This window comes from Colletotrichum phormii (genome assembly GCF_030913505.1).
Source record: "Colletotrichum phormii strain CBS 102054 chromosome Unknown BDP81scaffold_8, whole genome shotgun sequence".
Classification (NCBI taxonomy): domain Eukaryota; kingdom Fungi; phylum Ascomycota; class Sordariomycetes; order Glomerellales; family Glomerellaceae; genus Colletotrichum; species Colletotrichum phormii.
This window is the reverse complement of record NW_026851450.1, coordinates 544,412-566,049: the sequence shown is the minus strand read 5'-3', so window position 1 is coordinate 566,049 and position 21,638 is coordinate 544,412. Positions and strand designations below refer to the sequence as shown.

Here is a 21,638-nt window from a genome sequence, read left to right as displayed (position 1 = left end):
TTGACCACAACCAACGACAATCAAAGCGCGAAAAGTTGCCTATGGCTTCCTGACTCTGCGGTAAGTGTTGTGGAAACTCCGATGAGAGAAACTGCTGTGTCGAGTACGAGCCAAGAAACCGAAGTCAGTTGGCAAATTGCACCACACTGGCTTCAACAAGTTTAGAGCTCTCCCCACTGGCACTCATGAAATCGTTCTTCTCAACCTGCGCATCCGGGATTGACGCGTTAGCAAACACCCGAGATGAAATCCTCGCTTCGAATGGAGAGAAGGTTGACATACCTTAAGTGCTTTCTGAACACCATTTTAGTCTCCTATGCGAAAATCGCGGTCTTGTGTGCTTGAAACTCTACATGTACTAACCAACTCTTCGTCGAAGAGAGTTCGTACAGATTGGGCATGGCTAAGGAACACGGAATCTTCGATTGCATCTCAGTGCCCCAATGGTTCCCGCATTTCCCTACCAGCTTTGGCCCGCCAAGTGTCGTCCCCCACACTCCCCAGGACCCCGCAAGTTGTCACGAATCAGCATATAGAGTAGCTCATGGAAATCGGGATCTCAACTGTGGTCTAATCAACTATGGAAAGGGGAAAAGGGAAGCCCTCGAGGGAGCCCCTTTTGTATGCCCATACCCCTGTCTGCCCCTTATCTCTACCCCTGAGATATCCACTGCTATACCTCTTTCGTGACACAAGTCAAGACGATGGCATTCAACAACGCCGACCAGCAATGCCTGGACACTGGAACGGAGCTGCTTTAGTAGCAATCTGTGCCTGATTATCTGACTTCATCTTTGAGCCAACATGCTATTTTGCGAATGTTACAACATTGGGGGAAATGGTCGGGTGCTAAAGGCTACTCTCAACCGGAGTAAAGGTAGACTAGAATTAATCTGGGACTGGCAAATCGCAGCACGAATAGCTGGCTCGTCTCTGCTTCCAGGAGACATCGATCTCCGGAACAACATACGCGCTGTGTGGGATCTGCGGGGTATCGAACGTGCGGACCTTTATTTGCTGAAGGCACCGGTCGGCTCCCGGCAATCTCAACCACCGACACTTCGGAAAAGCCGAAAGACAATACCTACCACATTACGCATGCTCTTGTCGTCCTTGTAACAATGTTCGCTCAACCTTTGATTTATCACCTAGAACGCCAAGTATAGTTTCCAAGATTCATTGGCAAATATCACTTTCAGCAAAGGAACATGCTCAAACCACAAGCCAACTCGACTCGAGACGTCGTCTCTTTAGACGGCATCTGGAACTTTGCCATTGCATCATCGCCCGACATTGACGCAGATGCACCATGGGATAAGCTCTTGCCACCAAAGCTTCAAGTACCCGTACCTGCCAGCTACAATGACATTTTTGCCGATGAGAAGATACGCAGTCATGTTGGTTGGGTCTACTACCAGCGCCAAGTCACAGTACCTCGCGGGTGGTCGCCCACGGATCAGAGATATTTCTTGCGATTTGATGCAGCAACACACCGCGGGCGTGTCTACGCCAATGACAAGCTGGTCGCTGATCATGCTGGCGGATACACGCCCTTCGAGGCAGACATCACCGACATCATCAAGCCCGGCGAGAGATTCCGCCTTACTGTGGCCGTGAGCAACGAGCTCAGCTGGGAGACGATTCCTCCCGGCAAGATTGAGGCCCTCGCCAACGGCAAGCGAAAACAGAACTATCAGCATGACTTCTTCAACTATTCTGGGCTTGCACGATCCGTGTACTTGTGTTCGAAGCCTGCCGTGTCCATCAGCGATATCACTGTCGTAACGGACGTCTCTGAGTCGGGAGCAGGCAAAGTTCAGTATCAAGTTCAGACTTCGCAGCCGGTGGGAGACGACAAGGTCAAGATCTCTGTCCTTGACGAGGAGGGGTTGACTGTGGCTCAGGCGAATGGGACGAAAGATGAACTGACAATCAACTCGGCACATCTATGGCAACCTGGCGCGGCTTATCTGTACCAACTGCGTGTGAAGATACTGTCGGATTCTGACAAAGACGATGTTCTCGACACCTATGAGCTCCCCTTCGGCATCCGCACAATCTCAGTCAAGGGCAATCAGTTTCTCATCAATGGAAAGCCCTTTTACTTTACGGGCTTCGGCAAGCACGAAGACTCGCCAATCCGCGGCAAGGGTTTCGATCCGGCGTACATGATTCACGACTTCCATCTCATGCGCTGGATGGGAGCCAACTCCTTCCGTACAGCTCACTACCCGTACGCTGAAGAAGTTCTCGACTACGCCGATCGACATGGCATCGTCGTCATCAACGAGACCCCGGCAGTGGGAATCAATCTCGGCATCATCGCTGGTGTGTTCGGGCTTAAGGCGCCTCCAACGTTTGCTCCCGACGCATGCAATGAGAAGACGCAGGCGGCGCATGATCAAGCTATCAGAGAGCTCGTGGCGCGGGATAAGAACCATCCGTCGGTGGTGATGTGGACGGTCACCAACGAGCCTGCGTCTGCGGAGCCCGGCGCGAGGGAGTATCTGGAGCCGCTAGTCTCGTTGACCCGCGAGCTGGACCCGACGAGACCGGTGTGTTTCGCAAACATGGGCTTCGCTACGTTCGAGAAGGACCTCGTGACAGACTTGTTCGACGTCATCTGCTTGAACCGCTATTATGGATGGTACTCCCAGACAGGCGATCTAGAAGAGGCTGAGAAGGTTCTGGAGAAGGACTTGCTTGGATGGCAGGCCAAGTACGGCAAGCCCATGATCATGACAGAGTACGGCGCGGAAGCCGTGGCGGGGCTACACGCCGTATGTGACGTTCCCTGGAGTGAGGAGTACCAAGGGAAGTTCTTGGAAATGTTTCACCGAGTATTTGATCGGATTGATGGTGTAGTTGGAGAGCACGTTTGGAACTTTGCGGATTTCCAGACGACTTCGAGTATCACCCGCGTGGATGGAAACAAGAAGGGTATATTTACGCGGGATAGAAAGCCAAAGGGCTCTGTGCAGGTTTTGAAGGCTAGGTGGACGGCTATGCAGGCGAAAGATGTATGAATCAGTTCATGGAATTATCGATATACTTGAACGCAATTCCGATCTTATCATAGTAAGCGAAAGAGTGTACGAGTCACAATCATACTAGCTGATCCGTTCCAAGTCCCCTTCGGCGCAGCCTCCGTCGGCCCCACACGGAGCCGAGGTACTTAGCTGCGGCCGGGGTGACTAACCAGTAATAGGGCTGCCGAGGCACCCCGCATCTCATCCTAGGCTCAAAACCACGAGAGCAATTGAAATAGAATTAATATCAGAAGAGTGGTCGCTCAGTTTCAACCATTTTGTTCTTTTAGCTGTATCATTTTCGTGAAACTACACAGTAGCCATTGCACGTCTTCCTTATCCCGACGTCAAGGGGACTCCCCTCAACATCTCAAAGCTTCTCGCCCATAGCCCGGCCACGGTCAACCACTGGTCGAAAATCGCAGGTGCTCATTTCAAAGATCTTGAGCTATCTTCCAAAAACCGAGAGTTGGTGATTCTTCTCAGCACGGCAAAATTCCGGTCCACCTACGAGTGGACGCACCACAGCACAGTCTCGGCTAAAGAGGGCGTCACTGACGCCCAGCGCGAGGTGATTGCCCAAGCTGGGAGGCAGAAGGGATGCTTCTCTGGTCAAGGGAAGCTGGACTCTTTGGCAGAGCTATTCACCCCGAAAGAGAAAGCCCTTCTGCTCTTCATTGAGGCTGTCATCGACGGACCTGAGGATGCGGATGAGTTGTGGGCAAAGGCCAAGACGGAGTTCTCTGATCGGGAGGTTGTGGAAATGATGACTCTGCAGGTTGGTTTTCCGAAAAAGTTGCTGAATGCAGATGCTAACTAATTCAGGGTTTCTACTACACTTTTTCACGCCTGACGACTGTCTTGAATGTAGAACTGGAGCCCTTCGCCAAGCCATCTAAGCTTTGAGGAATGTCTCTGGGTTCCCCTTTTGGCCGTGATGGTGATTCGACAACACACCGGGGCGGTACATCGGCAGGACATGCATCCGTGCAACATCCGTCACAGAATGCTGATCACGGCTTGGCAGTTCTAGAAATATTTAGAAATCACATACAGTTGTCATCCAGTGTGCAGCTACTGCCTATAGGCTGTGGTCTGTAGCAAAACAGCTGTTGAAGTTAAACGTTGAGTTGAGTTTCACAGCAAAAGGAATGTTTTTAAGTGTTTTTTAATCTCTTTTACTTATTAGAGCGTACTAAATTGTACCGATACATCCCCAATAATTAAAAATGGCCAGCACTTGATCGGATCATCCGAGCCGGCACACAGCGCCTTTTCGCCTCGTGAATCTTTCATGATCATCGACTATTCTCCCTTCCTTCTCCTCAAAGTCTCGTAGGGTATTACACCCACGGCCTCTGTCGCTGATTAGAGGCGTTTATGCGGTGGAGGCATCGAAGTCAAGGGCGGTGGAGGCATTGCCAGCCTCGGCCTCGTCCTGGGAGATGTTGTTGTCGAGCTTCTTCTGCTCGGTTGCCATCTTGTCGGCGACATCCTCGCCCTGGGCCGCCTGAGCCTGCAGCTTCAGCATGGTGGCGGTGAGCTTGAGGACCTTGTTCTTGATCTTGCCGCGCTGGAGGGCGTCGGCCTCCTCGCCGGTGGTACCCTCAATGGCAGGGTTGAAGGCCTCCTTCTCGGCATCGTTGGCGATGGAGTTGACGCTGTTGAGGAAGTCGAGGTCGGCCTTGGCGACGGTGCTGAGGTCGGTGGGGAGACCGGAGAGCTTGTCGAGAGCCTCCTGCTTGGCGGTACCGGCGGTACCACCGCTGATGGAGAGGTCGTTGAAGGTCTGAGTGGAGAAGACGGTGGCCTGGCGAGCGCCGAGAGGAGCGGCGGTGGCGAGGGCGGCGAAGCCGAGAGTGATGACGGAAGAAAACTTCATATTGAAAGTCGAAAGATTGTTCTTTGAGAAGTAGTCGATGTTGTGACAGACGAAAAGAGGGACACGGACCCGGATGAAATTGAATGAGTGATCAAGATGCGTTGGAAGAGATAGAAGACAGCACAGCTGTTGTAGAAGAGAAGAAAGAACAAACAAGGTTGTAATGATTGTGAGCGTGATGAGGAAAGGAAAGAAGAAGCGGTACTAAGAGGAAGATCGAGCTGATCTTTATAGAATATTTCGGACGTTTTGCCAGTCCGTTCACATTAGGTGATGGATGCTATTGCATCGATGCATTAGCATGTTTGCGTCTCCATGTTACGCCATCCCTCATTCCCCCTTGTCATCGTTCTCGTGATATGATGCTCTCAACATCGCCCCTGGGCCCGAGTGCCCAGCTGTCGCAGTTGCAAAGAACTTCAGGCCAGGGCCAAAAGTAGGTTACATGCGGCGGCCAACATGGGATGACATGGGGCGTTCGAGACGGGGCGGGTTGAGACGTCAACGTCGCGAACATTCTTGGTGACTTTCCGCAGCGATAGATAGGATGGATGGGTTTTGGAAGCGATGGCGACTCCGCGTCGAAGGAGGTCTGAAGTTCGTGACGCATGGGTGCGATGAAGCTGCCAAGCTGTTGCGGCTGCATCTCCTAGGCCTGATCGGGAAGCCACATTACGACCGGATCTGGTGAGAAGCGACAGGGAAGCCCCTGACTAGGCGCCTGTCGTTACAACTTCGAGCCTCGTGAGGCTCTTTATGGACATTGGCGGTGGAGGGGGGCGGGTTGGGGCTGGTGAAGGAGGCGAGGAGGAGTATCATCGACTCAAGAGCAGGGGGCTTGAAAGATGGGGCCGGAGTGATCCAGCTAGTCGTCAGCCCAACCAAGCCGGAATTGTCTACCGAACCTCAACAGCATATGGTAAGTATCTGCGTGTGTGAGCCAGGGTCTCGGATCTCTCCATGTCGTCTCTTCGTCGGACTCTGCAGTAGCTCACTGAGAATCAAAGATTGTGCCCATGACGGCGGCAAAGCTCCGAGGAAATTGACCCCACCACCATCCCTAAGGAGAGTTTCACGACCCCCTGTATCTTACTGCCAAGCTTATTTTTCAGACGTTGGAGGCCAATTTTCGAACGGCAGCAGCTTTGGCCGTGCCCACTTCTGCCGTGCTCCTCCTTTGACACCATGTTCTCAAGAGAGGAGGATCGTTAGAAGACGGGCGCAATTCATGGGGTTTGAGCAAAGCTGAAGATGGATCCTGATGATGCTCGTCAACCAGGCAGAGATTCTGCTGGATGATCCCCTGGTGATCCCAAACAGCACAACCATAAAAAAAGTCTTGGAGTTCGATCTGGTCCCTGCGTGACTCGTCTTCTTCCGAGGCTCTTCCCATCGGATATCGAACTCATCCCATCTCTTCGCCCGTGTCGCAAAACTTCTTTTGACATCGGGTATCGTGGTATGACAAGTGTCACTGGCATGACTCTCAGCTCACAAGTCAAGCGGCATGTGGCCATGGCATGAACCTTCATTCCATTGTTTGGACGGAAGCGAACTCTACCGAAGGTTTTCTTACACACTTAATAATTCAAAAAACAAGTTGTCTGCTTGATTACTTCCACCTTGAATCTTAAGGCCGGGTGCTGAGATAGCATGTGTCTCTTTGCGAGGGTTCGCTGCAGGCCAACCTTAACAACAGATCCTCCCAACGAGACAGCCCGCTAAGAAAACAAAGTAAATACGCTAGAGACTGACCTGCAGTCAGCGCTCCTAGGTCCCCGGGGCCTGAAACCGCTTTATCGCCCCCAGTCTCCCAATGTCACCCACTCAAGTTTAAGCGCTGCGGGGACTGGCGACAGACGTATTTTTGGATCCCATTTCCGGATTGGCATGTGTGTCTCATTATTGTTTGAATCTTGAAATTTCCTGGGCGTGTTTGGATGTTGCGGTCAACATGAGGAGAACATCTGCTGGCCGTATTCGCTTCAGTGTTAACCATGTCAATATTACCTTCACTGAGTCGCTGGGAGACGTGCGCTATAATTTAGGCATGGGAAGCAACATATGAAGATCAAGTGACCTGGAAAATGTTCTTCGTGGCTGGGTGACAGGCCGCATGTGGATGGAAAGTGATCACGATAATTAATCCATCAATAACACTACCTGTTGCTATTTTCGCGGTATCCGACCTTCGGCCGAGTGCCCATTCTCAGAATATCATTCAGTCATACGGAGTATGAAAATCGCAAGTATGTGTTGACCGTGAATTTATTTCATAGTAATCGTGTGCACACATCAGCGAAGCCTCGTTAAATCGCGATATGTGCATGTGAAATGAGGTGTACCTTAGTCCCATTTAGAGAGTTGAACTACACCGAATCCTCCTTCCCACGGACGTCGTTCCGGCTGAAATCGATCCCACAATTTAACTTTGATCTTCTTGATCCCATCGTGAGTCGTAACCACTAATGGTAATGGGGATCGTGTTACAAACCATGAGACTGATACATAGCCCGCCAGTACTGACTCTGTCTTGGCAGTATTATTCGCCTTCTTTCTAGCTGCCTCATTTGTGTTGAATGACTCGGATCATCTTCGCCAAGTTCCGACACAAGGGCATATCGGGAGCACCCGTCCAGCATGCGATTCTGCGCAGAATCGTCCTTACTAATGCAGCCAAGCCGCGGCAGATCGAGTTGAAAAGCAAGATGCCCGTTATTGCTGCCCTCCGTCAAGGTGACCAGTCATATATAAGCTCAAGAACATGAGTGTACGGCATAATGTAGCATGAAATACAGTGAGGCCTTTTTTTTTGAAGAGGGCGTGACGGCGATGATGAATACGCGGACTTTCCTGATAAGCCGGGCGCAGCGACTACCGGACCGGCGCCGGGGTGGAGTTCATTACGGTGGCACGGAGAGAATTGGGAGATCAAATTTAGAGGCGGACGTGGAATAAGACAGCGCGAGTGAAATAAAAATCTTAGAAGAGGTTAAACACCTAACGAAGCGAGCCGGGCACGGATTACCAGAAGGAGGGGATAGCAATACTCATGTGAATCTTTGAAATGAGAGACAGCACAAACCTCCCTCTTTCTACCTACTGAAGCATCGGTTGCTCGAGGATGGCGAATGTCAGAGCATCGCAGACAATGATGCTTTTGGGGCGAGCCTCATGGAACCATCCAACTGAAAAGACGGCAGACTGGACCAATGAGGACCATTCCAGCGGTGAGACATACGCCCCTCAACTAAGAGACAGGCGTACCAATCATAGAACGGTATGTTGCCAAGTAAGGAGCTATCGCAACGCCCGCTCCGCAAGCCATGATTCGGCTCTAGTTGCGCCACTTCTTGCCGGAGGACCGAGATCTCACGCTTTCCCCGCTTGGCTGTCAGTAGCCGTACGTTAACTGCAACGATCGCATGGGTTAGGCTCAGCCGACGACAACTACATGCGAACACGAGTTACACAACATAGTCACTTGAGTCAACAGGACCCGTCAAACATATCCGATAAGTGCAAGTCCTGAACGAGTGCCGCATGACGGACGTCCAGCGCAGTCTCCGGAGCAAGCGCAGGACATTATTGAAGCTGGCGGCGATGCCTTGAGCGATGATGCCTTTCAGCCCAGCGAGTGGGATGCTTCAATCGGGCTCGACCTCGATCACCTCATCAGTCTTGAAGCATTCCTATGAGAACGGCAGACGGTAGGTTGCGCGAGCAAAGCAGTGGATGTATAGACACACGCAGACTTTTGTTCAGAGGCTTATCAAGTTACACAACAAATCTACCACTCATTTCGGGATGGAAGATATCCCATCCCCAACGATGACATCGAACAGAATCGTGAAGACATGAAGCATGCGATGGTCATGGAACTCACTGATGGCAAGCTGTTCCATGCCCCGATCGGCGACTCGCCCAGCAAGATTATTGATCTTGGGACGGGCACTGGTAAGTTGCTTTCCAGACTCTGTGCCAAAGTGTGTCATTTGTCAACGCTGGACTGGAATGCTGAGTATCTTTGCAGGCATACGGGCAATGGAAGGTGTGTGACACTCGTTCTGAGTGGCCGCGATTGAGAGTGGAACATGATGATTAAAATTCCGCAGTTGGAGACCGGTACCCTTCCGCCGAGGTCACCGGCGTGGACTTGTCTCCAATCCAGCCCAGCTGATACGTTCACTCAGTTGTCTTGTTGCCATGATGTCCTGACTTGACGCTCAGGGTGCCTTCTAACGTCGGGTTTTTCGTCGATGATGTTGAAGATGACTGGTTAGTAGTAAGTGCTTTATGGCGGGAAAAGCTTTCAATTGAGAAAAACTCTTGCCGAGAAAAAGCAATCCTAGTCAGGGGACAATTTCGATCTCATACACATGCGGAACTTGGCATCTCTTGTGCACGACCTCCCAAAGCTTCTAGAGGGAGTCTTGGAGTGAGTTTAAACTCTGCAACCCTCCTTGCTGGTAGCTCCACTTGTTTGCAACCTCGTACTCACTGATCGCACCTTGCAGCAACCTCAAACCTGGAGCCTTTATCGAAACTCAGGACTTCAGTGCCAACGTGCACTGCGATGATGGGACTATGCCCGAAGACTGGCCCCTACTCGAATTCTGGTCCAAGATTCGCAACGCCATGCACAAGATGAAGATTGACATCCAAGTCGCCCCGCGCATCGGCGCCCTCATGAGTAACGCCGGCTTTGTCAACGTTAAGGCGATATCATACAAAGTGCCGGTCGGACGATGGCCTCTCGACAAGACGAAGCGCCTGGTTGGGCATTACATGCGCTCAGTGACAGAAGACTTCTTGGGTGCGGCTGCAAGTAAGCCGTTGGCAGCTCTGGGGATGGATCGGACTGAGATCGAGGTGTTTCTCGCATCCGTTCGGAACGCAATCAAAGATCCGGACGTGCATGCGTATGGCACGTATTATTCCTGGGTGGGACAGAAGCCAATAGATTCAGGTCGTGAGTGATGGGGATACTTGATCTAGAAACCTCGCCTTTTAGCTACCCGTGGTCCTTTATCCAGCCGTGTATGGAGATTGGAGAATGAAGCAACACTGATTCCCTAGCGTTAGAAAAGAATTTCATATGCCGACACCTTCAAGACCCTCGATATCCTGATCGGTTCATATACATGTACCTGCAGCCACCAGGAAAAGTTCTAGACCTCCTTAGAGGAATCTTACTTACCAGTCAGTAGGTTATTAACAGGCATCACACGACCAAAAAAGATTGCACATATACATAGACAGCAAAATGAAAGGGACGAGACTCGAACTCGCGCGGGTTGCCCCACCAGGAAACAGATGTTAAGCTGACCTTAACCTGGCGCCATAACCAACTCGGCCACCCTTCCGTGATGTAGATCCTCAGAGGCCCGAGGAGCTGGAAGTGGATGCACGAATTCCGACGCCGCTATTCCTAACATTGCAGGTGGAAAGAGTGCGTGGGCTAGTGTGGACATGATCACGAGCCGAACTCGCTTCACAACTTCACGATGTTTTGAGTTGCGGGTTGTGGGTTGTGGATATATCGAGATTCGACGCTAAGAACCCTGGCAGCGATAATTTTCTTGCGGGCCCAAGCACTCAAAGATAATTACGTTAGCGTGAAGACTGGGGAAAACCAAGTTGGCCAGACGGTCCCAGACCCGGGGCACCGATGTCTTTTTGGTATCGTGGAGGCAACCGAGATGTCAACAATTCTATTTCATCGGGTCAACCCCGTATCTGGAATATGTCTAACCTAGCGTGTATCCCCACGACCCAACCCCACCAGTCACAGCATCGTTTAGTTTACGCGATGTTCAAAACTAAAGTTGATGTGAGCTAAGGCACGGAGTACAGATACATTGACTCTGTGGAATACCCCGGTGGGAGACTGACAACGTGGTCTTTGCACCAAAGTGACCGTCCTGCAGGACAATCGGTGCACCGTGACCAACGATGCGGATCTCGGCATCTCACATGACACCTCACGGAGAGAAACATGCCAATCAAGCGGGATGTTATATCTATCTTACATATGATGTTGTGGACTGAATGAGGGGTAGAACGCTGTTACACAGATTGCAGGATAAACCTCGTCACGGGACCATTCAGGTTCAGGTGAATAATCAAGGTCTTTTCTGCCAAATGCAACATCAAACATATGCGTAACAACTGCGTGTGATTTCGCCGTGCTCCAAATCCTTCAGCTCCATCATGATCGGCTGACATTGCGCATCAAATTAACGATGATTTCTCCTCGCATAGCGGATAGTAGGCGGTTTCATTTGGTACTTGCCCAGATACTCTTCTCAGGATCAAACTGTCCAGACATGATGCTGCTTGTTCTCCAGCCCATAAGGTAAGGATACACAGAACATCTTTCCTAACATAGGTAGATCCATTAGTAGCAGCTAAGTCGATACAAATGGAAGAAACTCTAACATGAATGAATTTGATGACCAGCGCGAACTGAAGTCTTGGTTCAAGCCATACTTGGCCCATTTCCTAGAAGCCATCCATCCAAATCGCTCCGGCTGTCTGTGAACGGGCGCGCCCTGCAACCGAGCCAATTCCAGACCTTTGTGGAGTTCCCAACAAGAATTTCATCAACATGAAGCTGAAATCACCGTGGTTTAGCGCGACTATGGCACGACTTTCGTCGACGTCGTGATCATCCCCGGTGCCACGTTGCTGGTATCGCCCAAAAGGGCACGATTGTCCGCAAGGCGATGTCCGCAAACGCGTTCCAGCCTCTCTTCCTGGAGTTCATTGGCCCCTTGGTCTTCGCAAAATTGGTAATATCGCCAAGTTGGGTGACACCTTGGCCATCATTGGCTCGGTTGGCACCAACGTGAAGAAACCCTTGCCGGTTTCCCGGGAACCTCGAGCGCGCAAGGCGCTTCAGCTCGAAAGCCTGGCGGCTTCCAAATATCAGACTGGTTCGTCCGCCTCGTGTCTTTTGAGGAGACCTGATTAAGCTGTGGGTCTTTGTCTTCGCCCCGGACCCGTGGAGACGGATCTCGCAGCTGGGTGGAACGGGTGTGCATTTTGACTGCATTGGACGCTAATTTCGCGGAGAACTAGCGCTTGGTTGCTGACATGGACTATGGTCTGAGACCACGTTGGCACGGTCATCACTGGAGAACGTTGAAGAGAGGGACTGTAGCTGGGGTTCGTTGTCCTTTACAACTGCAGCGGCTGCAAAACAACATGAACACTCGGTGGGACACGGTCCAGTGTTCACCGAGATGCCGAAGAGGGGGGCGGCTGAACCCGTATTTCGCGACGCGGTGCGGCTACGCCTCTGCGCCTTTCCCATCTCGACGGCCCAACGGCTGTGCTACGACGCGCCCTAATGAGAGCCGACGATGGAGGGTGGAAGACGTCGAGAAAGTACTTAGTTTCGCAACTCGCCGTTTCAGTAAGTGGCCGCTGCGGTCACATGGGAAGCTAAGGAGCCGCGTCCATCCAAGTAGCCAAGCAAGTTAAGCAACGCGGCGTACTGGGGAAGTTGGGAAACTAACCCCAAGAGCGAAAAGAGCCCCGAGTTTGTGACAAGGCCCCCGTTGGTGAAAGGGCCGATGGGATAAGTTTGCCGGACCCTGACTAGTGGTCCTAACTGGTCCAACTGCGCCGTTTCTCCAAAAACCTTGAGCAACCTCCCACCCCCATTGGAGCGCGTCGGCGCATAGGGGAATATCTGGCCGGGCTCGGTTCATCATGAGCCGATATTCGATCCCCCCAGAGTGTCACCCGCCCTTCTTCCCCATTCCCCAGGCTCATGTGGGAACGGGTCTATGGATCAATGCGGGGGGCGGGGTTGAGGACGTTTGGGGAACCCCAAAGTGCCCAGATTGCGCTTGTGAGGATTCCTTGTGGGATTCAGATCCCCGTCCACCTTTTTTCATACGTTCGCGTTGGTTCAAGTTGCACTAGCGTAATGACACCCGACTGGGGTTAAGTCTTAAGATAATGTTCCATTGGGCATGTAGGAAAACGGGAACTGGGGAGTAAGACAAGACCTTTATTAAACAGCTTGCCCATTACCACCCTCTCTCTCTTGGCTTTCGTCTCTTCTCTGTTCTTGCTTGCTCGCGTTCCCTCGTCCCCTCCTCCTCCTCATAAACAAGACCCGGCCACAAACAACCTCGAACTCCAATTTCTCGGCGAGGTTCCAAAAAGAGTCAACAAACATGAGCACCACCATCGACTCCAAGTCGCACAGCGACCCAGCAAAGGTCGAGGCCTATGGCGACATTGACCATGTCGCCGACCTCGACGAGAAGGCATCGCCCGCCTCCTACAAGGCCGATGCCATCGAGGCTGAGCAGGCTGAGCACAACATGGGAGTCATTGAGGCCGTCAAGGCCTACCCCATGGCCTCACTCTGGGCTTTCATCATGTCTACCACGATTGTAAGTAACTCTAGGTGGCCTGTCCCACAAATTAGAACACTAGTAGCTAACAAGAATGGTTTTCCAGATCATGGAATCTTACTGCGTCTTCCTCATGGGTGCTTTCGTCGCCATGGACGAGTTCAAGGACAAATTCGGTGTCGAAGCGGAGGACGGCAAGCAGATTGAGGCATCGTGGCAGTCCGCTCTTCAGATGGGTGGTCCTCTCGGCGCCATCATCGGTGTCTGTATCGCCGGTCCCATCACCAGTCGCATCGGATACCGCTGGGCGACCATCTCCGGCCTCATGTTCCTCAACGCCTTCATCTTCGTCTTCTTTTTTGCCAACTCGCTCGCCGTCATGTTCGTCAGCCAGCTTCTCGAGGGCATTCCCTGGGGTATCTTCATTGCCAACGCGCCCGCCTACTGCTCTGAGATCGTGCCCATGCGCCTGAGAGCCCCGGCCACCCAGATGCTTCAGATGTTCTGGGCCATCGGTGCCATTATCGTCGGTGGTGTCTGCTACGTCTACGAGAGCAAGAGAGAACCCAGCGCGTACAGGGTCCCTATCGCCCTTCAGTGGATGTTCCCCACTCCTCTCGCCATTCTTCTCTTCCTCGCTCCCGAGTCTCCTTGGTGGTTGGTTCGCAAGGGACGTCTCGAAGAGGCCGCAGTTTCGGTTCGTCGTCTTGGACGTTCGTCGGCCAACGTCAACGTCGAGGAGTCTGTTGCTATGATGCGTCGTACCATTGAGCTTGAGAAGGACGTCAAGGACCCCAGCTACGCTGAGCTTTTCAAGGGCACCGACAGATACCGCACCCTCATTGTCTGTGGTGTCTACGCCGCCCAGAACCTTACTGGTAACCTCATCGCCAACCAGGCCGTTTACTTCTTCAGACGTAAGTTTTCATCTCTTCTCCTCTCTAAAGTTATGTGGTGGCTAACACATAAACAGAGGCCGGCATTGGCTCCCAGCTTGCCTTCGCTCTTGGTCTCATCACCTCCGCTCTCCAGACCGTCTTCGTCATGCTTTCCTGGATTCTCACGACCTATCTCGGCCGCCGCACCATCTACGTCTGGGGTTCGCTCATCAACGTCGCCTTCCTCATCGCTCTCGGTATCGCCGGCTCCGTCGGCAAGTCCACCGCCGCCTCCCTGGCGATGGCCTCTTTGGGACTCATCGTCTCTGTCGGTTTCACCCTTGGACCCGCCCCCGCCTCGTGGGTCGTCATTGCCGAGACATCGTCCATTCGTCTCCGTCCCTTGACCACTGGTATCGGCCGTGCCGCCTACTACGTTGTCAACATTCCCTGCATTTTCCTCGCCACCTACATGCTTAACTCTACTGTAAGCTTCTTCTCTCATCCTGCACCGAGAACCACATTTACTAACACACGCAATAGGGTGTCAACTTGGGCGGCAAGTGTGGTTACGTCTGGGGTGCCACTGGTCTCGTCTGCTTCGTCGTCGCTTTCTTCTACCTGCCTGAGATGAAGGGCCGTTCCTTCCGCGAGATCGACATTATGTTCAAGCGCAAGATCCCCGCCCGCCAGTGGAAGAAGACCGTCATCGACATCAACGATGACGAGTAGATGCAAACTCATTACAGCTTTAATACTGGGACCAGGTTCTCGGCCTGAAGTCCTTTTGCTTATTGAGAAGTAATGTAGTCAATGCGAGATGGCTCTAATAAGGATGTGCCACGGCAAGGAGGGTACAAAAAGGGGGAGAGGTGAACGGGAAATGATTTGAAGAGTATATGAGAATACGGGCAGATATCTGGTTAATATCAGTAACGTGGCCCTATTTTCAACTGTGCCTAATATGTATGAGCTACCTACTTCGTTTCTCTGTGACCTGCTTCCCGAAACGTCGTTTCTTGCGAACAGAGTGAAACTATCATTGTCTACTAAAGTAGTAGTATGTGGTCAAGACCAAGACAGCTAGGGTAATATGTTTTAGGTCACTAAGTACGCTACAGACATGACCGGAGATCGGGTCACAATTCGACGTATGATGAGCCGGGAAGACGACTGATCGTTCAGCTTCCCCAAACAATTGTGCTGGCTAACCCGTCTATTCAACTACCTTCTTGATATTTCACACTGCTTAGTGCCTGTTTGAACAACTGGCCAACTTAGTCTATGCGACATACATGTATGTGTTATTGAACTATCCACGCATACATGTACAGGACGAAAAAGGCTTCCTGTGAGCTCAAATGCGCAATGCTTTCATTATCACAAGATTCAATGCAGCACGTCCATCGATGTTTCTCAACCCTCTATCGCCTTCAAACTAATAAGTAAATAGTTTCATAACAAGATGGTGTTACCAGGGGATTCAATGTAGGTGACGGAATCAAAAGAAAAAGCGATGTTCACGTTGACTCTGAGATTACCTACACAGATATAACAGGGGCCACACGCACCCGTCCACTCCTATCCGAACGAGAGATACAGACGAGATGATTTGAACCTCTTACCTCATCCTCAACATGACCATCACTCGCGTCCGTAGCCCCTTCCAGAATCCACGCCGTCTCGTCAGACACAATCTGCGACACGCCCTGCCAATAATTTCCCTGGCTAGAATACCGACTCTGTATCATGAAAACAAGCACCACGGCTAGGCCGCAAGCCATGTTCAATGCCATGACGCCAAAGATGATGAGCAATCCCCGAAGGCTCTTGGGCGTCAGTACGCGGACTGACGAGGTCAGGATGGCGTTGGACTGGACGTCAAATTGCGGAAGTGCCTCATTGATGATAGAGCCCGAGAGGGCTGTCAAGGTGGACTGCATCGCTACGCCAGGACGGTTGGTGACGTTGAGAATATCTGCAAAGATGGCCTGGTACTCGACGTGCGGCTTAATGGGAGAATTCCCGCTGCCTTGAGGGTCCATGAAGAGGGAAAAGTTGAAAGTTCGGGGCGAGTTGTATAAGTCGTTTATGAGCTTGTTTGTCAGGAATTGCGTAGCGTTCAGGTGGCGTGGGTTCTGCACCGAGTCCACCGAGAAGATTTCGCGGCTGCTCTTCCCGTGGGCTCCGATACCCATGAGTTTTTGAACATTCTTCGTATTCCAGGCCTTGGTCTCCGAAGTCCAGGTTACCTGCGACTCTTTCAAGTCTTTCTTGCTGGAAAGCTTGACTTCCGCAAAGTTAAAGACCAATTGTTGGAAGCAGAGCGACATGTCTAGCCTCAATACGCCCGTCTCGATCCTTTCCCCTGTGGGAAATCTTCCTCCGATGGGACGATTATACGTAAGCCAGTCACCATCAGTAGAAGTAACATTATCCAGCCCGAATGTCCCCGCCAGGACACGATTGCCTGGTCCTTTCCAAAGATCATGGGTACCGTTGTTCCTGAAGAAAAGGAAGACCTGGGAGTACGGCGTGATCAGTTTCTCTGAGATGGTGTGATTTTGAGCACTCGGGCGGGCGGCTGTGCCATTGGGAATACACAAGCTGTTCGTAAAGCCCTGCCGTGCTTGCGTTTCGGTGTACTGAAACTGAGGGAGTGAACAGTTGAAGCTTGACGGGAAACAATTTCCATTTTCGCAATTTTCCGGTGGCGAGAGACCTGCTTCGCGGAACATGGACTCATATGATAAACTGCCCGCCACTTTCAGGTAGAAAGGGACAGTATCTGTGCCCGGTGCAGGAGTCGTCACCGAGAGGAAGGCAGACACCGAGGGACGGAGACAGACAAAGCGTGATTCGAAACCGTAGGCACCGCCGTTGTACTGGCGTAGTGTAGACATTTGTGATGTTGAGAGGGGGAGGAACGTTCTTCTTACGATGCCCGTATCGCTGTAGTTGAACTGATTGTCTGTCATCGTATTTGCCTCTGAGGGCAACTCGCCAAATGGCACATATGCTGTCGGGCGACCGATCCAGTTATTCATCTGCCTGTTCAGCGAGATGACCTCGTCGCTCATGTGCACGTTGAGCTTTCTCGCCTTAGCATCACCGACGAGGTCATCGGTACCCAAGTCAGACACCAACAGAGTCGACGAGAATTGAACAACGAACGTTGTAAGCAATAGCAAGATGGCCAGCCCGGTCTGCATGTATGCCTTCCGTGACGAAGTCAGCAGTACCCAAGTCAGTTGGAACGGTCCGTCGTTGGTACACCGGATGATAGACATCTCAGCGACTCGAAACAGAGGTACGCCATGCTTCTCTAGAACAACGCCAGCGAGGAGACTTGTGTAGATGGACGCCTGTGCTGTGACTGCTATACGTAGTAAGACTGTTGATAGGGTGATGGCCTGCGTGATGTGTTGATTGAGCATGATCCATCGCCAAAGCGCCGCGGCTTTCCTGCCGTCTTGCGAGCCTTCGCCGGTCCATAGGAAGAGGAGGAAGCCGAGGATTGCGAGGACCAAAGCAGTCCCGCCGCCTACGGTTGCGAGACCGAGAGAGCCCAGGCCTTGTTGAAGACGATGAGAGTAAGTTGGCGGATGCTTGCTTTCTGATCTGTCGTACTCTGGCTTAAACTTGGGCTTTGAGGACTTGAAGCGCGTCATACTCCGCGGATGTGAAGCAACTGCCAGGGCTTGCTACAACTGAAATAAAGGTGCTCCCGACACAAGTAGTGGGTGGAAGAGCTTGAGCCTGCTAAAACAGCTCAAAGATGCTCGGAGACCAGACTATGATGCGCATAAGGTTGCCTTTAAGCTTATCGTCAGTCACAAACTTGATCTCCAGAACACTTGGTCATTCCGCTCGATGATCCCAGGGGTAGTGGGAAACATGCATATTTCCAAACACCATTCCCCGCGTCCAACGTTGCAACTATACGGGCCATTGACAAATCTGCCTTGCTGGTCTTGACAACATAGCTGTCACACATCGGCTCCGAGCTGTCGGTATCGACGTCAGTGCATTGAGGTTGAACGCCCGCACATCACCCCAAACTCTATCACTCTCCCGAGTCAAGATTGTGATGCATGAATATCAGATGGGGACGATGTGCCATCCCGCGGGAATGTTGGTTGTTGGATGACTTGCACGCGAGGTGAATGCAGGGATGCTCTGGCAAGTAGTGTCGCAAAGACCGAAAGAAGCTCGACATGCCTGCTCCGATCGCACACGCTAGGTCTCGAGTTGTCTTACGCACGAGAAGGTGACGGTTGGCAGTTGGCGGGAACACGAACGAGGCAATTAGCATGAGTGAATGCAACCTATCAGGTGCTTAAGTAGCTATCTCGAATGATTAGAGTTACGTGTGGGCACGAAAAGCGCGAGTACCTCAGTAAAATATTCAATAAAGTTATCTGATGACGTCGTCAAGCTTTGCGTACGAAAGTAAAAGTATGACAAAAGAACGGATGAGCTCGGTGACAACCAACCACAAAGATAATAACCTCAGGTGCTGCGAATATCTACTCTTTGAGTACTTGGAATCCCGAGATGAGCATCACAGTTCGCTAGCAAGGACATCAAAAGAACGAGTGAAAAATGGCAAAAGTATCAGGTCGTACCCGGGTTCGAACCGGGGTTACCAGAAGTTTTGATATAATCAAAATCTGGAGTGATAACCGCTACACTATACAACCTTACTCGGAGGTTTCGTTCTGTAATTGGCTACGCCATTTTTGCATGATATATAGGCTATGTCATAGGGAGTGGGGTTGTGATCTCGCACGTACCTCATGACGAGGAAGTCAATGACGCATTGGAATACAGTTGCAAGTAACCCTCGTTTACCAGGACTCAGGTCCATAAATGAATCTCGTCTCGTTGTGTTTGGTACGTGTATTGAGTTGTCCAACTTCATCTCATTGAGTTGCCTTGGCACTCACCTTCATCCAAACGGTCGAATTTCCAAGACGTGCTCCGCCATCAGACTAGACCGGTGGAACACGCTTAGGGAGAGAATTCGGCGAATCGCGGTATTGTGTATGGTGCGAAATCATTTCCTTCGTCCCCAGAAACTTAACAATTCCATCCTGCAATATGTCCCAGGGGATAGTCTGTCTTGGTGTCGCAATGCTCCGTGGCAGTGCGCCGATGTTTGAGCCGCCTGGGAACCACCCTGGCCCCCAGTTCAGAGTACGGCACAACTTGCTTGGTCTACGGATACACTGAAGAGTGGCACACAGCAGAGAACGTGTTCGCTGCAGTTCTGCGTGCGCTAATAAGGTAATAAGTTGGCGGCAACCTCTCTCTATGTCTTAGGCCCTATGCTGGCTGTGAGCCCCCCATAGCGAGCAGAAATTCTCAATGCTGCCCAGTTCCTGTCGAAAGTCAATGACTCGAGCGCCTAACAGCGTCTTCTCCGCAAGCCCAGCGACGCGGATCATCCCTAATTCCAAGCCGAACTCTATCTGCAGAAAAGCTGGGAAACAATCTAAAAAGGTGTCTGCAACTTTATTGCAGTTGGCAAGATGGGCCACTCTGCGGGCGAGCTTGTCGCTACTCAATCCCTTTACCAATACCACCACAGCAGTTCATCCGGTGTCCGGTACTGCCGAGCTCTACGCGTGCGGATGCCTCCGTTACAACTTGCGGTAGAACTGCCCGGCGGCGTGGTGCAACTAGACGATGCCAAGAAATCATGGTAGAACGTTGGGAATTAGGGGAAACGGGACGAAAGATGAGTTATAAAGCAAAGCCCCGGGTGCGTGGTTCTCGAAATATGATGCTCTCTTGAAGCTTCCAAGCTCTGCCAGTCCAACTTCAGTCTCTCCTTTTCTACTGCACTCATTCACCATGGTTCGTGTTTTCAGTCTCGCCGCTTTTGCAACGGCAACCCTCGCTTCGTGCACACAGGCCCAAGGCCTAGAGACCTGCCTCGAAACGGCCGGTCTCCTCACTTCGTTCCCCGAAACCAACGCCTCGTTCCCGACCGACATCCTCCCGTGGCAGCGCCGCGTCGCCCCCACCCCGGCCGGCGTCGCCTGGCCGCGCACTACCGATGAGGTCGCCGCCGCTCTAGCCTGCGCCCGGGAGGCAAAGGTACTCGTTGCGGCCCGTGACGGCGGCCACTGCTACGGCTCCTACAGTCTGCCCAATGCCGGGCTCACCATCAACATGACTCACTTCCATGAGACCAAGTACGATGAAGCTACCGGTCTGCTCACCTACGGCGGCGGCTCCCTCGTGAGTCCCGTCGTCAGCCAGCTCTGGAAAGAGCACGGCGCCCGCTTCCCTCACGTCCGTGCCAACATGGTCGGCCTCATCGGCTCTTCCATCGGAGGCGGCTTTGGCTCCCTGTCCCGCATGCTCGGAACCCCCATGGACTTCCTCGAAGGCGCCACCTACATGCTCTACAACGGCACCATCGTCGAGACCTCCAGCACCAAGAACCCCGAGCTATTCTGGGCCCTGTAAGGTGCTGGAAGCTCTTATGGTATCATCTTGAGCCTCACCACCAAGACCTGGAAGCCCACGTACCAGCAGGCCATCAACTACACCATCACCCTCACCGACAGCTCCCTCTCCGCCGGCGTCGACTCCCTTCTCGCCATCCAGGAGCACTACCTCTCCGGCCAGTGGCCCGACGAGCTCACCATGCGCTGGTCCCTGACCGCCCCTTCCTACACCGGCTCCGGCTTCTACTGGGGAAACCCCGAGGACTTTGACAAGCTCCTCGAACCCCTCATGGCCAAGCTCCCCAACGGCACCCAGCTCACCCGCACCGTCCAGGACTTCTGGGCCGTCGAGAACGTCGCAACCCCCTCCATCGACATCCCCGTCGACACATTCCCCCCTCGCAACTTCTACCTCCAGGCCCTCGTCCTGCGCGAGGACCAGCCCTTCACAAAGGCCTCCGCCACTGCTCTCTACAACTTCACCACCGTAGCTTTCAACCGCACCGACCTCACAAAGTTCGGCTTCATCGACCTCTGGGGCGGCAAGCCTACGAAGGCGTTCAAGGACGACGACACCTCCTTCGCCCATGCCAACAGCTTGTGGCTCATCCGCTGGGAGGGCCGTCTCGCCACCGGCCTGACTCAATTCCCTGCCGACGGCTTGAGCTACATGCAGAACGGGTTCCAGCCCTTCAAGGACCAGCTCGCCGCCGAGGGCGTGCCCCTGCGTGGTTTCGTGAACTACCGCGACACGGCTCTCACCGTTGATCAGTGGAGCGAGCGCCTGTACGGCAAGAACTACGCCAAGTTGCAGGAGATCAAGGCCGTGTACGACCCCGAGGGCATGTTCACTGCTCACCCGCAGAGTATCCCTCTGCCTGGTCAGCAGCCCCCTGCCGCCATCAACTAGATGGGATCGCATGGACGATGTGAAAGAGGCCTCTGGAGGCCAATGAAAGATTTGTACATTTTGACTGGAGTGGGACTGTTTCGAGTCCTGCCCGATAACATAC

General features: G+C 52.4%; 6 protein-coding genes and 2 non-coding genes across 8 annotated transcripts; 4 read left to right on the top strand and 4 right to left on the bottom strand.

The window, feature by feature from the left end:
- The first annotated feature begins 1,055 nt into the window (after window positions 1–1,055).
- Window positions 1,056–3,220, top strand: BDP81DRAFT_425572 (glycoside hydrolase superfamily). Its single transcript, XM_060590232.1, has one exon. It carries the CDS (start codon window positions 1,209–1,211, stop codon window positions 3,024–3,026), a length of 1,818 nt encoding a protein of 605 aa, XP_060446218.1. The 5' UTR covers window positions 1,056–1,208; the 3' UTR covers window positions 3,027–3,220.
- A 1,187-nt stretch (window positions 3,221–4,407) lies between these two features.
- BDP81DRAFT_317420 (uncharacterized protein) lies at window positions 4,408–4,911 on the bottom strand (the record flags this gene model as incomplete). The annotated part of the gene is made up of 1 exon (XM_060584260.1): window positions 4,408–4,911. The coding sequence occupies one exon, from the start codon at window positions 4,909–4,911 to the stop codon at window positions 4,408–4,410; it is 504 nt and encodes a 167-aa protein (XP_060446217.1).
- A 3,694-nt stretch (window positions 4,912–8,605) lies between these two features.
- BDP81DRAFT_460282 (S-adenosyl-L-methionine-dependent methyltransferase) lies at window positions 8,606–9,891 on the top strand (the record flags this gene model as incomplete). The annotated part of the gene is made up of 6 exons (XM_060593641.1): window positions 8,606–8,621; window positions 8,677–8,868; window positions 9,027–9,069; window positions 9,142–9,196; window positions 9,264–9,349; window positions 9,429–9,891. The coding sequence occupies 6 exons, from the start codon at window positions 8,606–8,608 to the stop codon at window positions 9,889–9,891; spliced, it is 855 nt and encodes a 284-aa protein (XP_060446216.1).
- Window positions 9,892–10,178: 287 nt separating this feature from the next.
- Window positions 10,179–10,277, bottom strand: BDP81DRAFT_t143. Its single transcript has one exon. It is a non-coding gene; the product is annotated as a tRNA-Leu (tRNA).
- Window positions 10,278–13,103: 2,826 nt separating this feature from the next.
- Window positions 13,104–14,896, top strand: BDP81DRAFT_317146 (alpha glucoside transporter; the record flags this gene model as incomplete). The annotated part of the gene is made up of 4 exons (XM_060584229.1): window positions 13,104–13,325; window positions 13,393–14,203; window positions 14,260–14,651; window positions 14,708–14,896. The coding sequence occupies 4 exons, from the start codon at window positions 13,104–13,106 to the stop codon at window positions 14,894–14,896; spliced, it is 1,614 nt and encodes a 537-aa protein (XP_060446215.1).
- An 809-nt stretch (window positions 14,897–15,705) lies between these two features.
- BDP81DRAFT_460280 (uncharacterized protein) lies at window positions 15,706–17,835 on the bottom strand (the record flags this gene model as incomplete). The annotated part of the gene is made up of 1 exon (XM_060593640.1): window positions 15,706–17,835. One exon carries the CDS (start codon window positions 17,833–17,835, stop codon window positions 15,706–15,708), a length of 2,130 nt encoding a protein of 709 aa, XP_060446214.1.
- Window positions 17,836–18,783: 948 nt separating this feature from the next.
- On the bottom strand, window positions 18,784–18,867 carry BDP81DRAFT_t142. The gene has a single exon. It is a non-coding gene; the product is annotated as a tRNA-Gln (tRNA).
- An 865-nt stretch (window positions 18,868–19,732) lies between these two features.
- BDP81DRAFT_516990 (uncharacterized protein) lies at window positions 19,733–21,535 on the top strand (the record flags this gene model as incomplete). Its single annotated transcript, XM_060595889.1, has 4 exons — window positions 19,733–20,367; window positions 20,431–20,596; window positions 20,690–20,953; window positions 21,302–21,535. Exons 1-4 carry the CDS (start codon window positions 20,024–20,026, stop codon window positions 21,533–21,535), a joined length of 1,008 nt encoding a protein of 335 aa, XP_060446213.1. The 5' UTR covers window positions 19,733–20,023.
- Between the last annotated feature and the right edge of the window lie 103 nt (window positions 21,536–21,638).